The sequence below is a fragment of the Oreochromis niloticus genome, linkage group LG10 (genome assembly GCF_001858045.2).
Source record: "Oreochromis niloticus isolate F11D_XX linkage group LG10, O_niloticus_UMD_NMBU, whole genome shotgun sequence".
Classification (NCBI taxonomy): domain Eukaryota; kingdom Metazoa; phylum Chordata; class Actinopteri; order Cichliformes; family Cichlidae; genus Oreochromis; species Oreochromis niloticus.
Window position 1 is genome coordinate 9,905,712 of NC_031975.2, and position 18,082 is coordinate 9,923,793.

At 37.9% G+C, this 18,082-nt stretch overlaps 1 protein-coding gene across 2 annotated transcripts; it reads right to left on the minus strand.

Annotated features, from left to right (window-relative positions):
• Window positions 1–74: 74 nt before the first annotated feature.
• On the minus strand, window positions 75–16,413 carry vps11 (VPS11 core subunit of CORVET and HOPS complexes). 2 transcript variants are annotated; one of them, XM_003448892.5, is made up of 16 exons: window positions 16,210–16,413; window positions 14,935–15,083; window positions 14,713–14,848; window positions 14,465–14,628; window positions 12,474–12,721; window positions 12,070–12,271; window positions 11,791–11,942; window positions 11,356–11,542; window positions 11,058–11,201; window positions 9,851–10,048; window positions 9,586–9,747; window positions 7,027–7,160; window positions 3,822–4,024; window positions 3,505–3,676; window positions 787–1,009; window positions 75–614 (listed from the first exon to the last, which is right to left on the minus strand). In XM_003448892.5, exons 1-16 carry the CDS (start codon window positions 16,382–16,384, stop codon window positions 450–452), a joined length of 2,814 nt encoding a protein of 937 aa, XP_003448940.2. In that variant the 5' UTR covers window positions 16,385–16,413; the 3' UTR covers window positions 75–449. The 2 variants fall into 2 exon arrangements, with proteins under 2 accessions (XP_003448940.2, XP_005453961.1); XM_005453904.4 differs by having other exon boundaries at window positions 14,935–15,042; window positions 16,104–16,411.
• Between the last annotated feature and the right edge of the window lie 1,669 nt (window positions 16,414–18,082).

Consider the following 18,082-nt stretch of genomic DNA (forward strand, 5'->3'; position numbering starts at 1 on the left):
CAGTAATGTCAAAGAGCAATGTTGACAGTTTAACGGTTACAGAGCACAACACAAAAGATGTCAGGAAGCACTGAAACACTTAATCACGACTTTATTTTCAAATGTAATGCTCAGGTTATAGTGCCAGGCGTAATTTCAATAAAGATCAATGGCTGACTTATTTTTGATTGCTATGTGCAAGACAGTACATACACATACACACATTAGCTAAAGCCTCCAACACGTGACTATTCAAATCACAGTATGACCATTTTAAAACAATTTCAATGTAGACAGTTTCCAGTCATTAGCCCAAACTGAAACAATTATGTAAAAAGGACCATCAAAATTACTAAAAGCAGGTGGTTTTAATGTCTGATAAATAAAGGGCCAACACATGTAGCATCTTGTCCTGAACCTGAAAAAGATGTAGCCTCTCAGGTAAAATTGAGATTCTAAATACAAGCTTTCTAGCTATTTCTCTTGGTGTGGATGAGAAGGTCCCTCTGCAGGTTGACTTCCAGATTCCCTACAGATTTGCTGCCAGGTGGGTCAGTAACTAGAGTCAATTTGTTGAAGACTCCTCGGCCAAAATAATCAGCTACTACAGAGAATCCATCATTAGAGCTGCGTAACTGTAAAACAGAGCAAAGACAAAAGAAAACTTGTATTTTCCAATATTCCTGTAGTGTTCAAATATAAGCTTTTTAAATAACAAAAGCAGGTTATTAGACAATATTAAAGCAGACTACGCACATATTCAACAAGAACACATTCTTTGGCTTTTGGTGTACAACTTATTGTTACCTGTCTGTTGAAGTGATCGTGCAAATCGCGTTTTTGGTCTTGGGCACGCAGCATGTCCATGACTTTACGGTTTTCTGGAGTGCAAGTTGGGCACTCCGCTTCGCTCTCAGCATAGCTTTCAAAGCAGTGTTGGTGGAAGGAGTGGCAGCACAGGAAATGAACAGATGGCAGGTCCAGGGGGCTGTTGCACATGTTACACTTTGTCTTCTGGAATATCTTGGCACTGTGTGGAAATATTAAGGTTAAGATTTATGGTCATACTTGGCAGTTTCTGTAACTCTACAGCACTCTACTCACATGAGCAGTAAGAGATAATTTGGGTGCATAAGTAAATAGATGGTGACAATATTCTTTGTTATTTTGCTGCTGTACACTACAATAAGATTCATACATCTTACAATAGAAAGCAACATGATCGAGATGTGACTGGAGTCCAGACTTTCGAGTTTAATTTAAGGGGTTTACCAAAAATATGGCATTAACAGTTTCAGTTACTTTCATAATCTCAATTGGAAAATTAGTTCTCAGATACAAAATTGTGCTTGTATCGTGACATCAGAAGTTCATTAGAAGTACTCAATTTGCGCATACTAACTATTTAAAGGAATTTTTAGTTTGTCCACAGAGGTGTTGATATACTGTGCTGCCTGGTTCCTGATTTCTTATCTTTTGAATATTTGTCAGATTTACATGTTTCAAACTAATTTTATTAAAGATAACCCAAGTAAATACAAAATGCAATTTTAAATTATTATTTCATTTATTAGGGTAAAAAAAAGCTATCCAAACCTACCTGGCTATATGGAAAAGTAACTGCCCCCTAAAAATAATAAGTGGCTGTGCTACCCTTGACAGTTGGAGCTGAAACAAGCAACAGTAATAACAGGCAAATTGCTATGGATGAATTTTGGCCCACTCTTCTTTCGAGAACAATTTTTATTCAGCCACATTGGAGGGCTTTCACGCATAATCTATCCAGACTTTGACTAGGCTACTACAAAACCACCTTTTTTTCCTCAGGAATTCTGAGGTGGACTTACTGGTGTGGTTCCAATGTTTGTTGCATAACCTAACTCCGCCTGAGCTTCAGGCCAAAAACTGATGGCCAAATACTCCTTCAGAATTTTAGGGTAGAGAGCAAAATTCAAGGTTCTATTAATTACAACAAGTCGCCCAGGTCCTGAAGCAACAAAGCAGCTGCATACCTTGTTTACCATGTTTGATTGTAGGTATGATGTTCTTTTTGTGAAATGATGTGTTAGTTTTATACCAGATGTAATAGGGCAGAAACCTTCCAAATAGTTCAACTTTTCTCTCGTCAGTCAACAGAGTATTTCCCACAAAATCTTTGAGATCATCGTGTAAAATGAGTCTTTGTTCCAAGGAGTGGGTTTCTGCCATTTTTGCCATGTCTGTTTTCCAATCCCAAAAGCCTTACAAATGGCTTTGTAACCCCTTCCAGACTGATGTCAATAACTTTCTAACTTATTTCTTTTGTGAACTTTTACGTTGTCATTTAAGTTATTTTTTTTTTTTTAAATTTAATAGGTGTTTCACTAAACAGGCTTGGGTGTGTCTAGTGAAACTGAACTCATCTTTCCAAGAAAGGTGGTTACAGTCAATTAATGATTTCACATTTGGTAGTGATTTAATTAATTAAATCCTCATTTCAAAACTGTATTTTGTAGGTAGGTTATCTTTGTACTCACTCAGAAACATGTAAGTGTGACAAATATGCAAAAACAAAGTGAAATCAAAAAGGGGGTAAACACTTTTTACACAAGCTACACCAGAGAAGGAGCAGAGTAGGAGAAAGACAAAGAGTGTGACACAAAAATCAATAAATCCTTAAGGGGGGGAGTTTCGCATCACCAAAAACACCTGGAAAATAGGATGTGACCAAGTTCAGAAAACAAGTTTTACTGTCAAAGTCAACAATAAAAGATTATTATTGTTATTACTTCATGTCTCATCAATTAAATACTGAACTGTTCACGGGGTGAGGAACCACAACTTAAGATTGACTGGACCAAGTGAGCTGGCCTATATCTTAAGAGTAAAGACTGGGGAAATGGAAGCCTGGTTCGTGACTTTACAGTGAGGGTCGTTTGCCTAATGAGCCAGTAGCTGTCCAGGTAAGCCCACACTTCTTTCCATGCCTGGTGGACAATATCTTGTACCTGGTACGTGCAGTGTCACTCTGCGGTTTGCCGCTAGAGTGATGGGAAATTAATCTTTATGCACATGGACACAGAGTGGCTCGGCGACGATGACACCACAGTTCAGGTTGTTCTCTCTCAGTATTCTCCCTCAGATGCTTAGGACCTTATAGCAGCAGACATGACTCTCACAGTGGAAGTACTTAGAATGGGACAAATATCTGAGAAATTTATTAACTGCAAGTCATGTGGAAATGTCCCAGAAAATGACCTGAATGTGAGATCTGCAAAATTCCTATCTGATGAAGTTTTTGATATTTACGGACACTTTTCTTCCCAGCATCAGCTAAACACATCATGAACAAATAGCAGTCTGAGACTGTGTACCTCCACCTAAGCTGAAAAAGAATCAGACAAGTACACACCAAGCAAATCACATAAACCCTCTTAGCAGGGTTAAAAATAATTGTTACTTTCCAAATACTCATAGGCATGGGCTTGACATATTAGCTATGAAAGAGTTACGTTTACAGAAAATCCCATCCTTTATGTGACCAACCTTGTTTTGAGCTCCTGGATTTCTGAGCGAAGGTGAGCTGTTTCATCGCGATACTGTCGGATTTTCCGTTCATCATCCTCAATCTGTTGGTTCTCTCTAAGTAATTTGTTGATGAGGTAGTCTTTGATGACGGAGAGAGTGGCTGTCGAGTTGTGGGCTAATGTCTGCACCACTACAGCACCAAAAGAAAAAAAATATGATGTAGTGCAAACACTTTTAAAATTACATTCAACTGACATGATCTTTGCCCGAGCTTATACTGTAACGTGTGAATCACATTCTAAACAATCAATGCATGAAGATAAAAATGTACTTACCAAGTAATGGAGGCATCAGGTTGTTTTGATCAATGTGATGTAGGACCTCACTGATATAAGTTTTGCAGTCCTCTTCCTTTCTGGCAAAGTATCCCAGCGCCTGCTCCCAAAGGCAACACTCTTGGTCCCCATAACGTTTGCAGGCCTCCACTACTTTTCCATACTCCTCATTCTGCATGTGGTAGTGCATAATCTGCTGGTACCTGCATACAAACATCTTCAGTTAGTGATAAATAGTAAGATGTTCTAGCTTCACGCAGGGCTTTTTTAAAAAATAGAGCAACAAACTATTTTTCTAGGCTACATGAACATCTTACAAATTAGTGAGACATCATTTTTGCTTTAAAGTGTCAGTTTATATAAGCAACACAGCACTTTCAGAAAGACATGTATTGTAATGAAAAGTACTCTCCACTGCTGAGTAATCCATTATTGTAAATTTTAATGTTATTAGGAAATGATCAGACAAAAGAGGGTTTTTGGGGAATACTGTTAAATATTCAGATCTAGAGTCTGATTAAAGTGCTTTGTGCTTGTTTTGTTTTTTTTTAACATTATGAGAGAAGCCCATTCAGTTGAATAAAAGATTAAATGCTACATCAAGGCTGTGATTTTTAGTATCTGCATGGATGTTAAAATCACCCACAATAATTATTTGATCTGAGCCGAGCACTAAGTCAGATAAGGCTGAGAAATTAGATAGAAAATGAGTAAGGGGTAGGCAGATGACACATAGCAAATGAAACTGTTTTTGGGGGGGTTGACAGGATTAAAGCATCAGGCTTTCAAATGAATTAAAACTGTCTGGGTCTTTGGTTTATTAATAAGCTGGAGCGGAAGATTGTTGCCAGTCCCCTGATAGTTAGAATGGCTTGGGGGTGTTGATTCATTTAAGCTAACATCCTGCTGTAACCAGGTTTCTGTAAGGCAGAATAAATCGATTTGTTGATCAATTATTAAGTCATGTACTAACAGAGAAGAGAGGGACCTAATATTTAATAATCCACATTTCACTGTTTTACTCTTTGGTGCAGTTATGGATGCTATATTGTTTCACAGTGGTTGTTGGTGTCTGTAGCTTCATATGTGTCAAAACAGAAACATCAATAACCAGAATTTGGGCAAAAACAATTGTGAAATGAACAGGGCTTCTGTTTAGAGCCATCCTCCTCACCATCACCAGGAAGTCATTTTTAAGGAAGGGAAATGGAAAGGCTCAAGTATGCCAAACTGCACAAGAGCTGGACTTAAAATCAGTGCCAGGGTGTCTTATATATTTATAGGACAATTTTTATAATGAATCCATTTTTGGGGGGGGTCAAATCATCATTGGTATGTGCAGACGATTTCTCAATAGGCCTCGAGAACTATTCCTGAAAGCTACTTAAAGAAGTGACAAGCCTGCCTAAGACCGTTCAGGCTGTGTTGTAAAGTACAAAAGTACTCTTGCCAAATATTGACTTAAGGTTAATCACTGCAAATACAGTGGTCCCATGCTATAATGCGGTTCACCTTTTGCGGATTTTCTTTGTGTGCAATTTATTTATTTATTTTTTTGTTACAGCGCATTGTGTTCTGCGTCCTGATCGGCTGTAGACCAATGTCAATCGATCTCCTCCGTGCCGTGTCTCTTGCACAGTACAGAATGCGTTCAGCTTGTCAAACTTACATAAATCTTCGTTTGCTAGCAGTGTGACTATGAAGTGCTGCACTGTATGTTTGTAAGTTTTCTCCCCAACAAACACAACAATGTCGACGAAACGTTTTGCACCGTCAAAGGCACCTGTAGGTGCCTATGTTTTCATTCTATAATACTGGACTTATTTTTCTACGAAGGCTTGAACGTTGAGAGGGTTTAAACAAGAGAGAAAAGTGTGAAAATGTTCATGCCTGTCTGAGAAAAGTGTATAAAGTGTATAGGTCAGGGGTTTTACAGCCTTAAAACATCTGTAATAATTGTAAAAAATAAAGTTGACTACTTCGCAGATTTCACCTATCGCAGGTTATTTTAGGGAGTACCGCAATAAACAAGGGACCACTGTACTTCAATTTTTTTCTAGAAAAATAAAAAGAAATGAGAGATGACTCATTCCTCTCATGACAGATCACAATGTCATCTGGAAACACAGTGCAAGTCAGTCCAACAAAGAATCCTTACCACATTGTGTAGGACATCCTAGCTATGATTTGATGCCCGTTGGGGCACTTTTGTGCAATTTTAAAGCTTTATCTGGAAGGACATTACACAAAGGAAAAAGTCGCTCCAACTGTCTGGTATGCAGCCATGCTGGTACAGCTGTAACTCACAAGTCAGACCATTTATCAATTTGATGGAATGAGTTTCAATTTCTAACAGATAATTACCCAAACCATCACCCCAAAGAGAACATCTAAGCTATGGGGTTGGACTTAAAAGCTTAAAAGGAATTATCATGTTTTCACAAGAGACTGGAACAAGTAAATTACATCAGTTTTATAAATAAGCAGTAAGTTTACACAGGCAGGATCACTAACAAACAAACAACCTTTACTTGTCACATACACAATCATACACAGTACAACATGTAGTGAAGTGCTTGTGTCCGAGCTGCGGACAGGCTGCAGACGTAGCCGTGCCATTCCAGGGCTTGGCTTTAGCATAGGTAGGCAACAGGAGTGACCCGTAAGCATCTTTTTCTGACGTACACATAAGCTGAGGATGTATAAATCAATAAAGCATCCTTTATTGATGTGTAACAATGATCCAATGTTTTGTTACACCTCGTTAGACGAGATATATTGATGAAAGCTGAGTGTCTTTTTAAGTGATTCATGACTGAAATTCCCCATGGTTAGGTGGCTCTGGTGAAAAGATTGCATCATGCACTACGCTACACTACACTACACATACACTACCTACACTATATCTGAATCCAGATCCAGATTTAGAAATGATCATTATTACATATTACTACTGTATTAGATTCAATAACATGTTAGGGTTATGTTTAAAACATAAATTAACTCATAATGAGTGCATTTGTCATCATTAATATTCAACCACAAACAATGACACAATTACTTTATTTACTGAATTAAACTGGCTTCTGCTGATACTGACACATCTTACAGCTTTCATTCGGTTTTACCTATCACACTAAAACAGTGAATAATGAGATTTTGTGAGGTGGCACTTGATAAGTATTCAGACTGTTTGATCACTTACAGTTTGCCTTTTTCATACAGGTAGAGGATGCCTTCTTTGAAGTTGTGCATCTGGCAGAGGACAAGGGCCTTGTCAAACACAGTGTTGTCACTCCTCAGTAGCAACACAGCTTCCCCCTGCAGGACCTTTTTCCTCTGCCAAACAGAATGAGAAGCAGAAGTATTTATTACATATTCAATAAATATTGAGTTTTATTAAAAAAAACGCCAAATGAACACAGCAGTTGCCTCGAAGCACTGAAATGTAATATGTTTGTTTTTGTTAAACACTACTATAATGAACTTTAAATCAAACATTCAAATCTGTAGATTATCTGCTTTAATTCAAGTGGTTTAACAAAAGTTTTGCATGAAATGTTTATGAGTTAAAAGTGTTTTAGTCACTTCCTCATTTTCTGAACAAAATAACATTATTTTAAATGTAGTATGTATAAAATTGATTCAAGTGTTTTGCAGTTAACATTTCAGTTGCTGCCTGTAGTTTTTTCCTCAGTAACTAAAAAAAATGCTTTGTTGGATTGAGATGAGGTGACCAAACCCTTGGGTAGCTTTTGTATAACGCTTTAGGTCTTTATTCTTTTGCACCGTGAAGAGCTAACCCATCCGTTTCGCAGCATTTGACTGAATCTATGCAGAGAGCATAGCCTTGAACACTTCATTTCAATTTAATTCAATTTAAGAGTTATTAAAGTAAGAGTTAAATTTAATAGTGATGTATAAACTAGAGAAGTGTGCAACTAGTTAACTAGATGACTAACTGTCATTGTTGTTACTAGATGTACTAGTCATTTAATCTAATTGTTAAATTTTTTATTGGTGCACAATTCCGGTAAAATGATGTATCCTAACTGTTATGCAGCCATCTGCGACCAGATGAAGATGGAGCATTGTTTTTGAGAAACGCCATGAATCTGTTAGTCTAGGCCTGATCTTTTTGTTAACACTATTAGAATGAGATTGCTCATACAAGCAGTGGAAATGAGAGTACAGTGATCCCTCGTTTATCGCAGGACCCGCGATAAGTGAAATCCGCAAAGTAGTCAACTTTATTTTTTACAATTAATATAGATTTTTTAAGGTTGTAAAACCCCTCACTACACACTTTATACACTTTTTTCAGACAGGCAAAAACATTTTCACACTTTTCTCTCTTGTTTAAACCCTCTCAAAGTTCAAACCTTTGTAGAAAAATAAGTCCAGTATTATAGAATGAAAACAAAGGCACCCGCAGGTGCACTTCATAGTCACACTGCTAGCGATGAAAGATTTATGTAAATTTGACAAGCTGAACGCATTCTGTACTGTGCAGGAGATACAGCACAAGACTGATTGACAATGGTCTACAGCCAATCAGGACGCACAACACAATGCGCTGTTAAAAAAAAAAAAAAAAAAAGCATGCAAAATTGCACACAAAAAATAATCCGCGAAACAACGAGGGTGCAAAAGGTGAACCGCGTTATAGCGAGGGACCACTGTATAGCTACTCCTCTTCAACATCGAAAAGAGCTTGCGAAGGCTGTCGCATCCTACCAGGAGGAGGCCCCAGAGGAGACCCACGACAGCCTGTAGAGATTACAATTCTTGACTGGCATGGGAACACCTCATGTTTCCCTGGATAAGATGGAAGAGGTGGCTGGTGAGAGGGAGGTTGATGGCTAGACAACTTGTTTTGTTGTGAATTTTCGAACATGCATCATTCAGAATACACGGCACATTGGACCACACCTTTCATTCGTAGTTTATCAGTATTTCCAACGTTATTTTTGGTCATATTTTGGTAATTTACGAACATCTTTTGTAGTTTTCATATTATATTGATTTATTTTAAGGGTTTTTATTCTTCGTCATCTTCAATGTTGTAACATTGCTTCCACCATATTTAACAGAACATGTGGCATGATTTTTTTTTTTGCTGGATCCCACGCTAGAATTTTGTCTTTGCATCACTTTGGTACAAGTTATTCTGTCTAAAGATTTCTTTTTGGGAAGGCTCAGGAGGTAGAGCATGTCATCCACTAATCTGTTGGTGGTTCAGTCCCTGGCTGCTCCAGTCTGTGCACCAAATATCCTTGGGCAAGATACTACCTCAAGTAACTCTCCAATGCATCAATTTTTAGAAAGAAAGCACTTCAGAATAGAAAAATGTGCTGGTGTGAATGAGGTTGTATAAAGCACTTTGAGTCCTCAGGCAGAGTAGAAAAGCACTAAGAAAGAACTGTGAGCGTAACCAGTCTTTTGCGTCTTGCTACAAACCCTCTATATTTCCATTCATGAGAATCTGTTTCTGTTTCTTTTGGTACATTTTTAAGAATGGATCACATTTTCAATCATTTGGCCGATCCACAAGTTTTTATAATGTTCCATATAGGTTTGTTTTGTCTAAATATTTATTGAAATGCTTTTATCCATATAAAAAAAAAGTTTATTGTGAGGATTTTATCCTTGTTTAAAATAAATAAACAAGTAAATGAAAAAAAAATTCCTGAAAGGACAATCACACTTGATTTTAAAAATCTTCATGGCAGCTTTTATAACTGTCTAAATGTTATGCACTGACCTCAGGATCTTGTTCATGTGCCCAGTCTTGCAACCGTAGTTCCAGTAGTGTGTCATACACACCCTGGGGAGAACGGGGGTCCACCTCAATCATGTGCTCCAGGAAGGCTTTGAGCTCCCGAGGGTTATTGGCAAAAATCGGGATGAATTCCTCCGAGTTTGCCTAAAAAACAAACAGTAGGTGAGGAGAATATTTCTGATAAACACTTCAAATTTATGATCAATATTAATGATTATCTAGGAGAATAACAGTATTGCTCAGAGACCTTATTGACCACACTCCTGTCCAGGCTGTCTTTTTCAGCAGCGTCTCCACTGGGTTGGTAATTAGTGCATAAGCCCTTCAGGAGGAGTGTGGTACCTTCAGGGACATGGTGCATCAGTGTCTTGCCATAACGCTTCATGTTGCTTTCAGCTTGTTCAAAAGGCAGACGTCCAATGTACCGGAGGCCTTCTTGATAATTCTGTGGGAAAATATCCACTCTCCATTAGAAAAAGAGTTAGTATTTAACATATTAAGTAATTTATATTTTATTTTTGATGTGGTATAAATTCTAAAATTCTAGCTGACTTCCTTCTTGAGTAATTGCATTCACAAGATGATCAGAAAACTTGACATCTGACCTTGCAGTCACTAAAGTTACTAAAATTCCAACTTGTTTGAGCTTTTAATAGTAGATGCACCTATGAAATGAATTTGATAATACTACATTGCTCCTTCGGGTGTCCACACTGCCAGCCCAAGGTTGGGTGAGGACACTACCCCCCATTAATTGCTCTTATCTTAATTGCCCCTTGGGGATAAATAAAGTCTCTGTGATTCTGATTAACCTTTTACAGCAGAGGGGTAAAAAGGACAGGACTGTGCACAAGTTCACAAATAACTTTTACAATGTTAAAAGGTCTTAATTAGCTTTAACAATTATTTTAACTAATCACCACCTCATACCAATAATAATCAGTCATGAGCTGCTCTAAGCAGTTGTGTAGCACTGCTTAGAGAATATAATACTATGGCTACGAACATAGCAAACCAATTTGTGGGAGCCACTCATAACAAAAATTCAACATCAGTAGATCCATTTTGCAAAGAAGTCCTGTAGTGGAATGGAAGAATTCTGAAAGCAAATATCACAGTGACCGTAACACAAATCCAAGATATGCCTTACCTGAAGATCATCTCAAATCTAAGAGCACAAAACAGTGCATGCAAGTCAAGACAGTCCAAGAGCGTCATAGAAACAGAAGCCTTTGAATGAAAAACGGAACAAAATCTCCCAGACCAAATCTGAAAGACTCTTAGTTGCTAATAAAAATCTTTTTTTACAAGTTGCAATGTTTGCCAAAGGAAGCGTCACTTAGTAATGCATTGGATGGCTTTTTAAGGTTAAGAAAAAACAGAACAGGACAATTCTCAGTAGCCCAGAGAAGTGATGAACATCCATCTCTAAAGAAAGGTTTGAACATTTGTACCTTCAAGTCCTCCAGCTGGATCTTTAGGTACCACTCATGGTGCATATGTTTCTCAGCCAAGAACACAGCGTGGCTGTGGTAGCCAGCCTGCCGGAGAACCTTGATGGCGATTTCAACATCAAAGTGTACTTCATTTTCACTGCTCTGTTTAAGTACAGTGTGGGAAGACAACACATTTATGATATATCAACCATTATTGACTCTTGTCAATCTAGGTTTTAATGACAGTCCGAGTGAAATAGCAGTCTGAATCATCAAAAGCCCAACACCTCAGTGCTCATATTCACCAGTCAGTCACCTTAATGAACTCTTCCAGCTTGGAACTGTCCTTGAGCTTGGTATAACAGTTGAGCAGCAGTGTAGTGTGATCTGCATTGGCCAATGACTGCCTGTGCAGGGCTTGCAGATAGGCTGTCAGATTGTGGATCCTCTGTGCATCTAGAAATTTCCTGATGACATATGATGGCTCCAGCTTCCCAATGGTGCTGTGTGAAAGCACAATGTATTTTTAAGAGGGATTTTATTAATGTCTCATTTGATCTGTAATGTAGTAAATACCTCAAATATGTTTAGTGATTAAAACACTTGAAAATTAAGAAATTATAATAATTTCATCATTCAATAATAAAATTTCTTAATTTCAGCACTTGCACTCTTTTCAATAATTGAACCTTTGAATAATGGCAAAACTCATTCTCATCCAGTAAGTTCCAGTCCTGGCAAATGCAATTACCGAATGTACTGCTGAATGGCACCATCGTGGTCCCCCTTAAGGTACAGGTGATCACCATATTGTCTGAAGATATCTGATACCCCATCACTGTCCAGGTGCTGACTCTTAGCCAGGTTTATGGCCATCACAAACAGATTCTTCTTAAACAGCATCTTTAAAGACAAACATTCAGGTAAAAGTTATTCTACCCGAATAACTAGATTTATAGATGATTCAATTCACTGTTCATCACTGCTTTTAAACAAGTTCTCAATCAGCAGTTACAGAGACTGAACTGACTTCCAGTTTGGTCTGTGTGTCTTTCTCCTGGAGAACAAACATTTTTCCATCTCTGGTGAGAATGTAGAAGGAACCCCACTCTGCTACCACGTCAATGACATCATCAAAAGAGGCACTGTAGGCAATGAATTTGTTGTCCAGGTCATAGATAGTTAGCAGCTGTTTGTCTGACGGCGAGGTCTCCCCACTACTGAAGCATGTCCTAAATTAAAAATGAATAGAATCATTAGTCTCATAGGACATGTGTTTTTCTAAGTCACCTGATGAATATGGATTATTGAATTAAGATTTGCGATTTAAAGACAGCTTTGAATAATGGAATATTAAAATTCAATATTCTCTTCTTTCAGATGGAATACTCCACGAATATTATTGTCACCTCATTCTTTTAGTTCTGTTCTTACTTGTTGGGTGACTTTACATCCCTTATGAGTAAAAACAGATATCCACGGTGCCAGTGGACCAATAGCTTGTGTCCATCAAAAGCAAAACAGGGCCCTCGTTCATCAGGCTGATACAGGTACACACATTCTTCACCAGCTACAATGAACTGAGAATCCTGGGATGGATCTGCCAACGATGAGCAGCGCAGTGCACAGCCGTGTGTATCCAGCTCCACTTTTGGATACTCCTTGATGGACAGGGTGTAACACTAAACAAATAAAGATGACAAAGAGTACTTCAAATAACACTCTACAGCTGAAAGACTGTATGGTCACCTTTAAACTATGAGAGCATGCTCTTTAAAACTTACTGGATAAACAAGGTATTCCAATATAAAACAGAAATGAGCACACCTTTGTGTAATATCACTTAAATGTCCAATACTTCAAATAATCTCAACTCTTATGAACATTCAAAAACATTTAGATAACATCAACACCAGATTTTTCTCACATTTCAATCTATGGCCTGCGTTTACTGCATGTGTTCTTTTTGGCTCCACATGATGATTGTCAGCCTTTGTAATGATAGAACATCAAGATCACTGACCAATTAAATCCTCAGTGGAAACAAAGCTGCATAAGTAAACTACTGAAAAGACAATACAGACTCTGCACAATCTAGCACTCAATAATAGATGGGTATGTGTCTTGATACTAGAGATGGCACGATACCACTTTTTTATGTCCAATACCGATACCATAAATTTGGATATCTGCCGATACCGATATGAATCCGATATTGTGTGTTTTTTAATCAATAAAACAGTTTTTTTAATATCTTGCTGCATTTTGTATAAGCTCATACTCAGTTTAAATAAACAACAACACTAAAGCTATTCTGTTATATCTGTATGTAAAAAATACACTGCACCCAAAATATTTCATAGTTCAGCAACACTGATCAATCTAATAAACTTAAACCTACACCATCCTTCCTATTCTGGTATTTTAAAGAGTACTTAGCAGAAATATCAAGCAACCTAACTAATAGGGTTGCAAACTCCCAGCAAAAAAAAAAAAAAATAGGGAACCACCCCCCACCCTCCACCTCATGATGCTTAATCGATGTAATCAACTTTAATTTGATGCAGTGTGAAAAAAAATGCACAGAAATAAATTATTTTTCAAGAATAATTAAATAGATTCAACATCTTTCTTCTACAGAATTGCAGACTGCACAGATGGTGCCTTCCCAAAGGAAAAAGTACTATAGCTTACTAGGGTATATTAGACTTAACAGTTACTATATACAGTAATGGACTTCTATACATTTTACATCAGATTAAAACTTTGGGTGTAAGATTCAGATAATTATTTATTAAAAGCTAGATATTTTAAATGAGAATAAGAAAGAAAAGTATGTCTTTGTGCCCCCTTTTCCCTGTTAATGCCCTATCGGCCCCCCTGGCTAAACTTTGCTAGATCCGCCCCTGCACAGTTACCAGCCGTCAGCTACGTAGAAAAGGATCCTGGTCTAGAAAGTAATATTAAATATATAATAAAACCATACTTAATCTTTGGCACAAAAGTGAAAGATTAAACTTTCTTAGAAACCCAATGCATATTGGAGAAGATTCTTTGGTTAAATAAGCAAAAAACAAATTTGTCAGGATCAAATGAGCATATCTGGATTATGAATGGAACAGTGCTGACAATCAGTTCAAGTCTAGTCATTTCTGCAGGACATTTAAAAACAATGGCTGGTGACCAAAGTGCTGTACATCAGCGGTCCCCAACCTTTTTTGCACCACGGACCGGTTACTGTGGGTCCTGTACTTTTTTTTATATTAGTAAATGTAAACCTTTACTTTTAAATCTTACATAAAAGCAAATGCCAAAGTGTTCAACTTTGAAGGAATTTAGCGGCTGTTAGGTCACTTTCATTAGTTGACATTTCAGAGATATTGCACAGGATAGTCCTCATTTCTGGATAGCACTTGGTGACTTACGTAGACTTTCTCCAGGGTGGCAACAAACAGATGGGTAACTTTTGCTACTTGGCGGAAGGCGAGGCCAGTGACAGGGCTAGCTCCCTCGTGCAGAGTCAGAGTTTTACTGTGACGATCTCTGGTGATGTCACCTTTGGTCAAAACCACACTGCCATCTGTGAAGCCTGCCAGGAAACACAAAATCTGCTATAACCTGTCAAAATGACGACTGGGTCAGTAGACCAAAAGAACCTTTCTTTGAGTCTTACCAATTGCCATAAAGTTTAGGTTTTCGTGCACACTGAGGCAAGAAACTTCAGTTGGTTTGTTGCCTGGAATTGCAGGAAAAATCCTAGTGCAGAGGGGATTTCCACTGTCCCTCTTGTCCAAGTTCCAGACCTTTACCTAAGAAATAAGAATTATTCAGTTTAGCAGTGGTTTCTGTGTGTGTGTTTTGAAAATGAGACTTCTCTGGGAAACATCAGGCTTACTACAGGGTTTATTCCATGTTCATCCTGACCCACTGATACAAGGATGCTGTGCTGCTTAAGCTGGTAGAGATGTGTAACTCGCAACTTGTAGGCCTGAAAAGACATCAGCTGCAAAGAGCGCATCAAAAGCCAGATCTTACCTTCCATATGTAACACTACAAAGGTTAAGGACAATTATATTTACAAAAAGATTTCTAAAATACAAAAAAGCAGTTTATAAAATCTCTGCAAAATTAATTTAAAATAATACCCCATCCTTTTCTCTTTTCAATATACTTATATAGATGTAAATGCTTACATACTATATGCACAGTATATTTTATTTTAATATTATTCATCAAGACCTGGTTATAAGTTATATTGTGAAAGTGTCAGATTCCTTTCATTTGTAGTTTCATACTCGTGACTGATGAGGAAATATCTGAATTTATTAATAACGCTAGACCTTCTGCCTGTCACCTTAACCCACTTCCACTCAAGCGGAAGTCCTGTTTATCCACTCTCCTGACGTTATTCACTCTTGTTTAATATCATTGTTCCGCTCTTAAAACAATTGTGATAATTCCAACACTTGAGAAACCTGGTGCAGACCCTTTCACCTTAACTACCTTTTCTTTCAAATGAAAAACTTACTTTCACCTTACTAAACAATGTTTAACCTGTTTAAACAATTGCAGTCTAGTTTTCAGCCACAGAAACAGAAGATCATTTGTGATTTTAACCATACTTGTGCTGCTCCAGTTGTCAGTGGCGTTTCCCAGGGCTCTTTCTTAGATCTCTATTTTATTATTTATCTTTTGGTCACATTTTTATTAAATCGGGCAACAATTTCATTTCTATGTACCTATTTTTTACGAACTTTGCGCGGCTTTTTCCTTACTTTTTCTTGCTGGAATAAACAGGATGACTAACTACAAGTTCCCAGTAAGGCTAAAGATTAAGTGGGAAATACGTAAAATGTAGCTTTAGGCGGAAAGAAATCCACGAGGGTTCGTGGAGTCTCAGACAAGCAGTCGAGCTTCAACTCCACCGTTAACGTATACATTTGCAGGTAGCTTGTTATGGCGCAGAAAACGAAGCCAGCCTAGCTCTGTCGCCGCCTACAACCTACTGCTTGAATACCCTGCAAAGACAATAGTTACTTATCTCGAAGATATGCTCTACATTACCTGAATTTAACTTTTACTTTCACGAATTCTGGGTTACTTAGCGTCAGTTGTCAGCAAGCTAGCATCACATCAGCTAAGGTAGCTAACTGTTGCCATTTAAGGATATCTCCGAGAACGATATGACCCCGACCGGAGTCAGAAGCCGAGATCCCTTTAGGGAGAAGAAAGTTTTTCCCATTGTCATCTGGGTCCTTCACTGTATCCTTATCAAAGAAGACAAATTTTCTCCACTGTAAGAACGCTGCCATTTTGATAGTATTGGCAGACTGGGGTGTTGTCATGTGACACGTAAGTCACATGACCAAATCGCTTGTTCTTCGTTTCCTGGCTATAGCAGGCATGAGGCAGGCCTGCAGAGAAAAAATGTGTGTATTTGTTTATATAGCAGCGGTTACACAGTTTACAGTTATATATGGTACAGATGAAGGTGAGAGTGGGGTTACTGGGGCTTTGTTAGGTACACCTGTTTAGCAGATCCTAAAAAAAATATCTAATCAACCAATGAAGTCACAGTGTATTAAGGCAGAGATTCCCAAAGTGTGGGGCCCGCCCCCTAGGGGGGCGCAGAGCCATTGCAGGGGGGCGCGGTATGAAAAGAAAAAAAGAAAGAATGCTTGGACACTGCTAGCGTAATTGACAGGTTATTGACGGGGCTCCCACACAAACGCAAAGCAGGAGATGAAGCATCGCCAAATATGTTTCCAAACCAACTTTCTTCCAAGCCAAAGACTAGAAAATATGGTGAAGCATATCTTCCCTTTGGCTTCACCTGCACAAGTCCCAAGGTAGGTCTTGGGCTCTCCAAATCACGGACAAACAGTATCCCACATTCTTGATTTTTAGTTCACAAACACTACTTGTAATGACTAACTACTCCTGACATTTTTGGAGATGTTAGCTCTTTATACAGTAAATTTACAGTGGGGTTACAAATAATATCAGGCTGATCCTGCCGTAATTTGTTCCCCCTGTCCAAATCACGGACAAACAGTATCACACAATTGTTTATGTTTTTGAACCCATTTTGCACAGAGAGGCATTTTTTTGAAAAATGTATTGATAGCAATGTTGAATATTATTACACAGGAAAAAACCAACTGCACGTAAAATAATTACACCATGACACCTCTGCCTTTCTAAATGGAGGGACAGTAACTGCCTGTGTATATGTAAGCGTGTAAAACCTAAAGATAGTAAGATTAACAGTAACAGTATTTTGTCTCTATCTCCCATTCTGCAATTCATGTAATGTAAACAATAACGTGGCGCACAGCGTGACGTGAAAAAAGGCACATACCTTTGACGTTGCATGACGAACTCTGTATTCCTCGTCCACACGTAAACACAAAAACGGAGTTTTTAAAAAAATCTCTGTTTTCGGTGATTCGAAACCCCGTTTACTTGTGGACGAAAGGCCCAAACGCATAGAAACTAGAGATGGCAGGATACCACTTTTTAATGTCCGATACCGATTCCGATATCATAAATTTGGATATCTGCCGATACCGATATGAATCCGATATAGCGTATTTTGTAATCAATAAAACTGTTTTTTATAAGTATCTTGCTGCATTTTGTATAAGTTCATATTCAAGTTTTAAAAAACAAGAGACTGAAGCTATTCTGTTATACCTGTATGCAAAAAATACACTGCACCCAAAACATTTTATAGTTCAGCAACACTGATCAATCTAATAAATTTAAAACTACACCATCCTCCTTATTCTTGTATTTTAAAGAGTACTTAGTGGAAATATTAAGCAACCTAACTAATAGGGTTGCAAACTCCCAGCAAAAACCACCCCCCGCCCTTAATCGATGTAATCAACTTTAATTTAATGCAAGTGTAAAACAAATGCACAGAAATCAATTATTTTTCTACAATAATTAAATAGATTCAACATCTTTCTTCAACAGAATTGCAGACTGCACAGATGGTACCTTCCCAAAGGAAAAAGTACTATAGCTTACTAGGGTGT

Bases quoted from the DNA above. Each gene is read 5' to 3' on its own strand.
- vps11 (XM_003448892.5), bottom strand. From the start codon at position 16,384: ATGACAACACCCCAGTCTGCCAATACTATCAAAATGGCAGCGTTCTTA. The intron at 9,748-9,850 runs GTCTCTGAGCAA...TTTGTTTTTTAG, and splicing joins ACAGGAGTGTGGTCAATAAG to GCAAACTCGGAGGAATTCAT. The intron at 1,010-3,504 runs GTTGGTCACATA...ATTTCCACACAG, and splicing joins ATCCAGGAGCTCAAAACAAG to TGCCAAGATATTCCAGAAGA.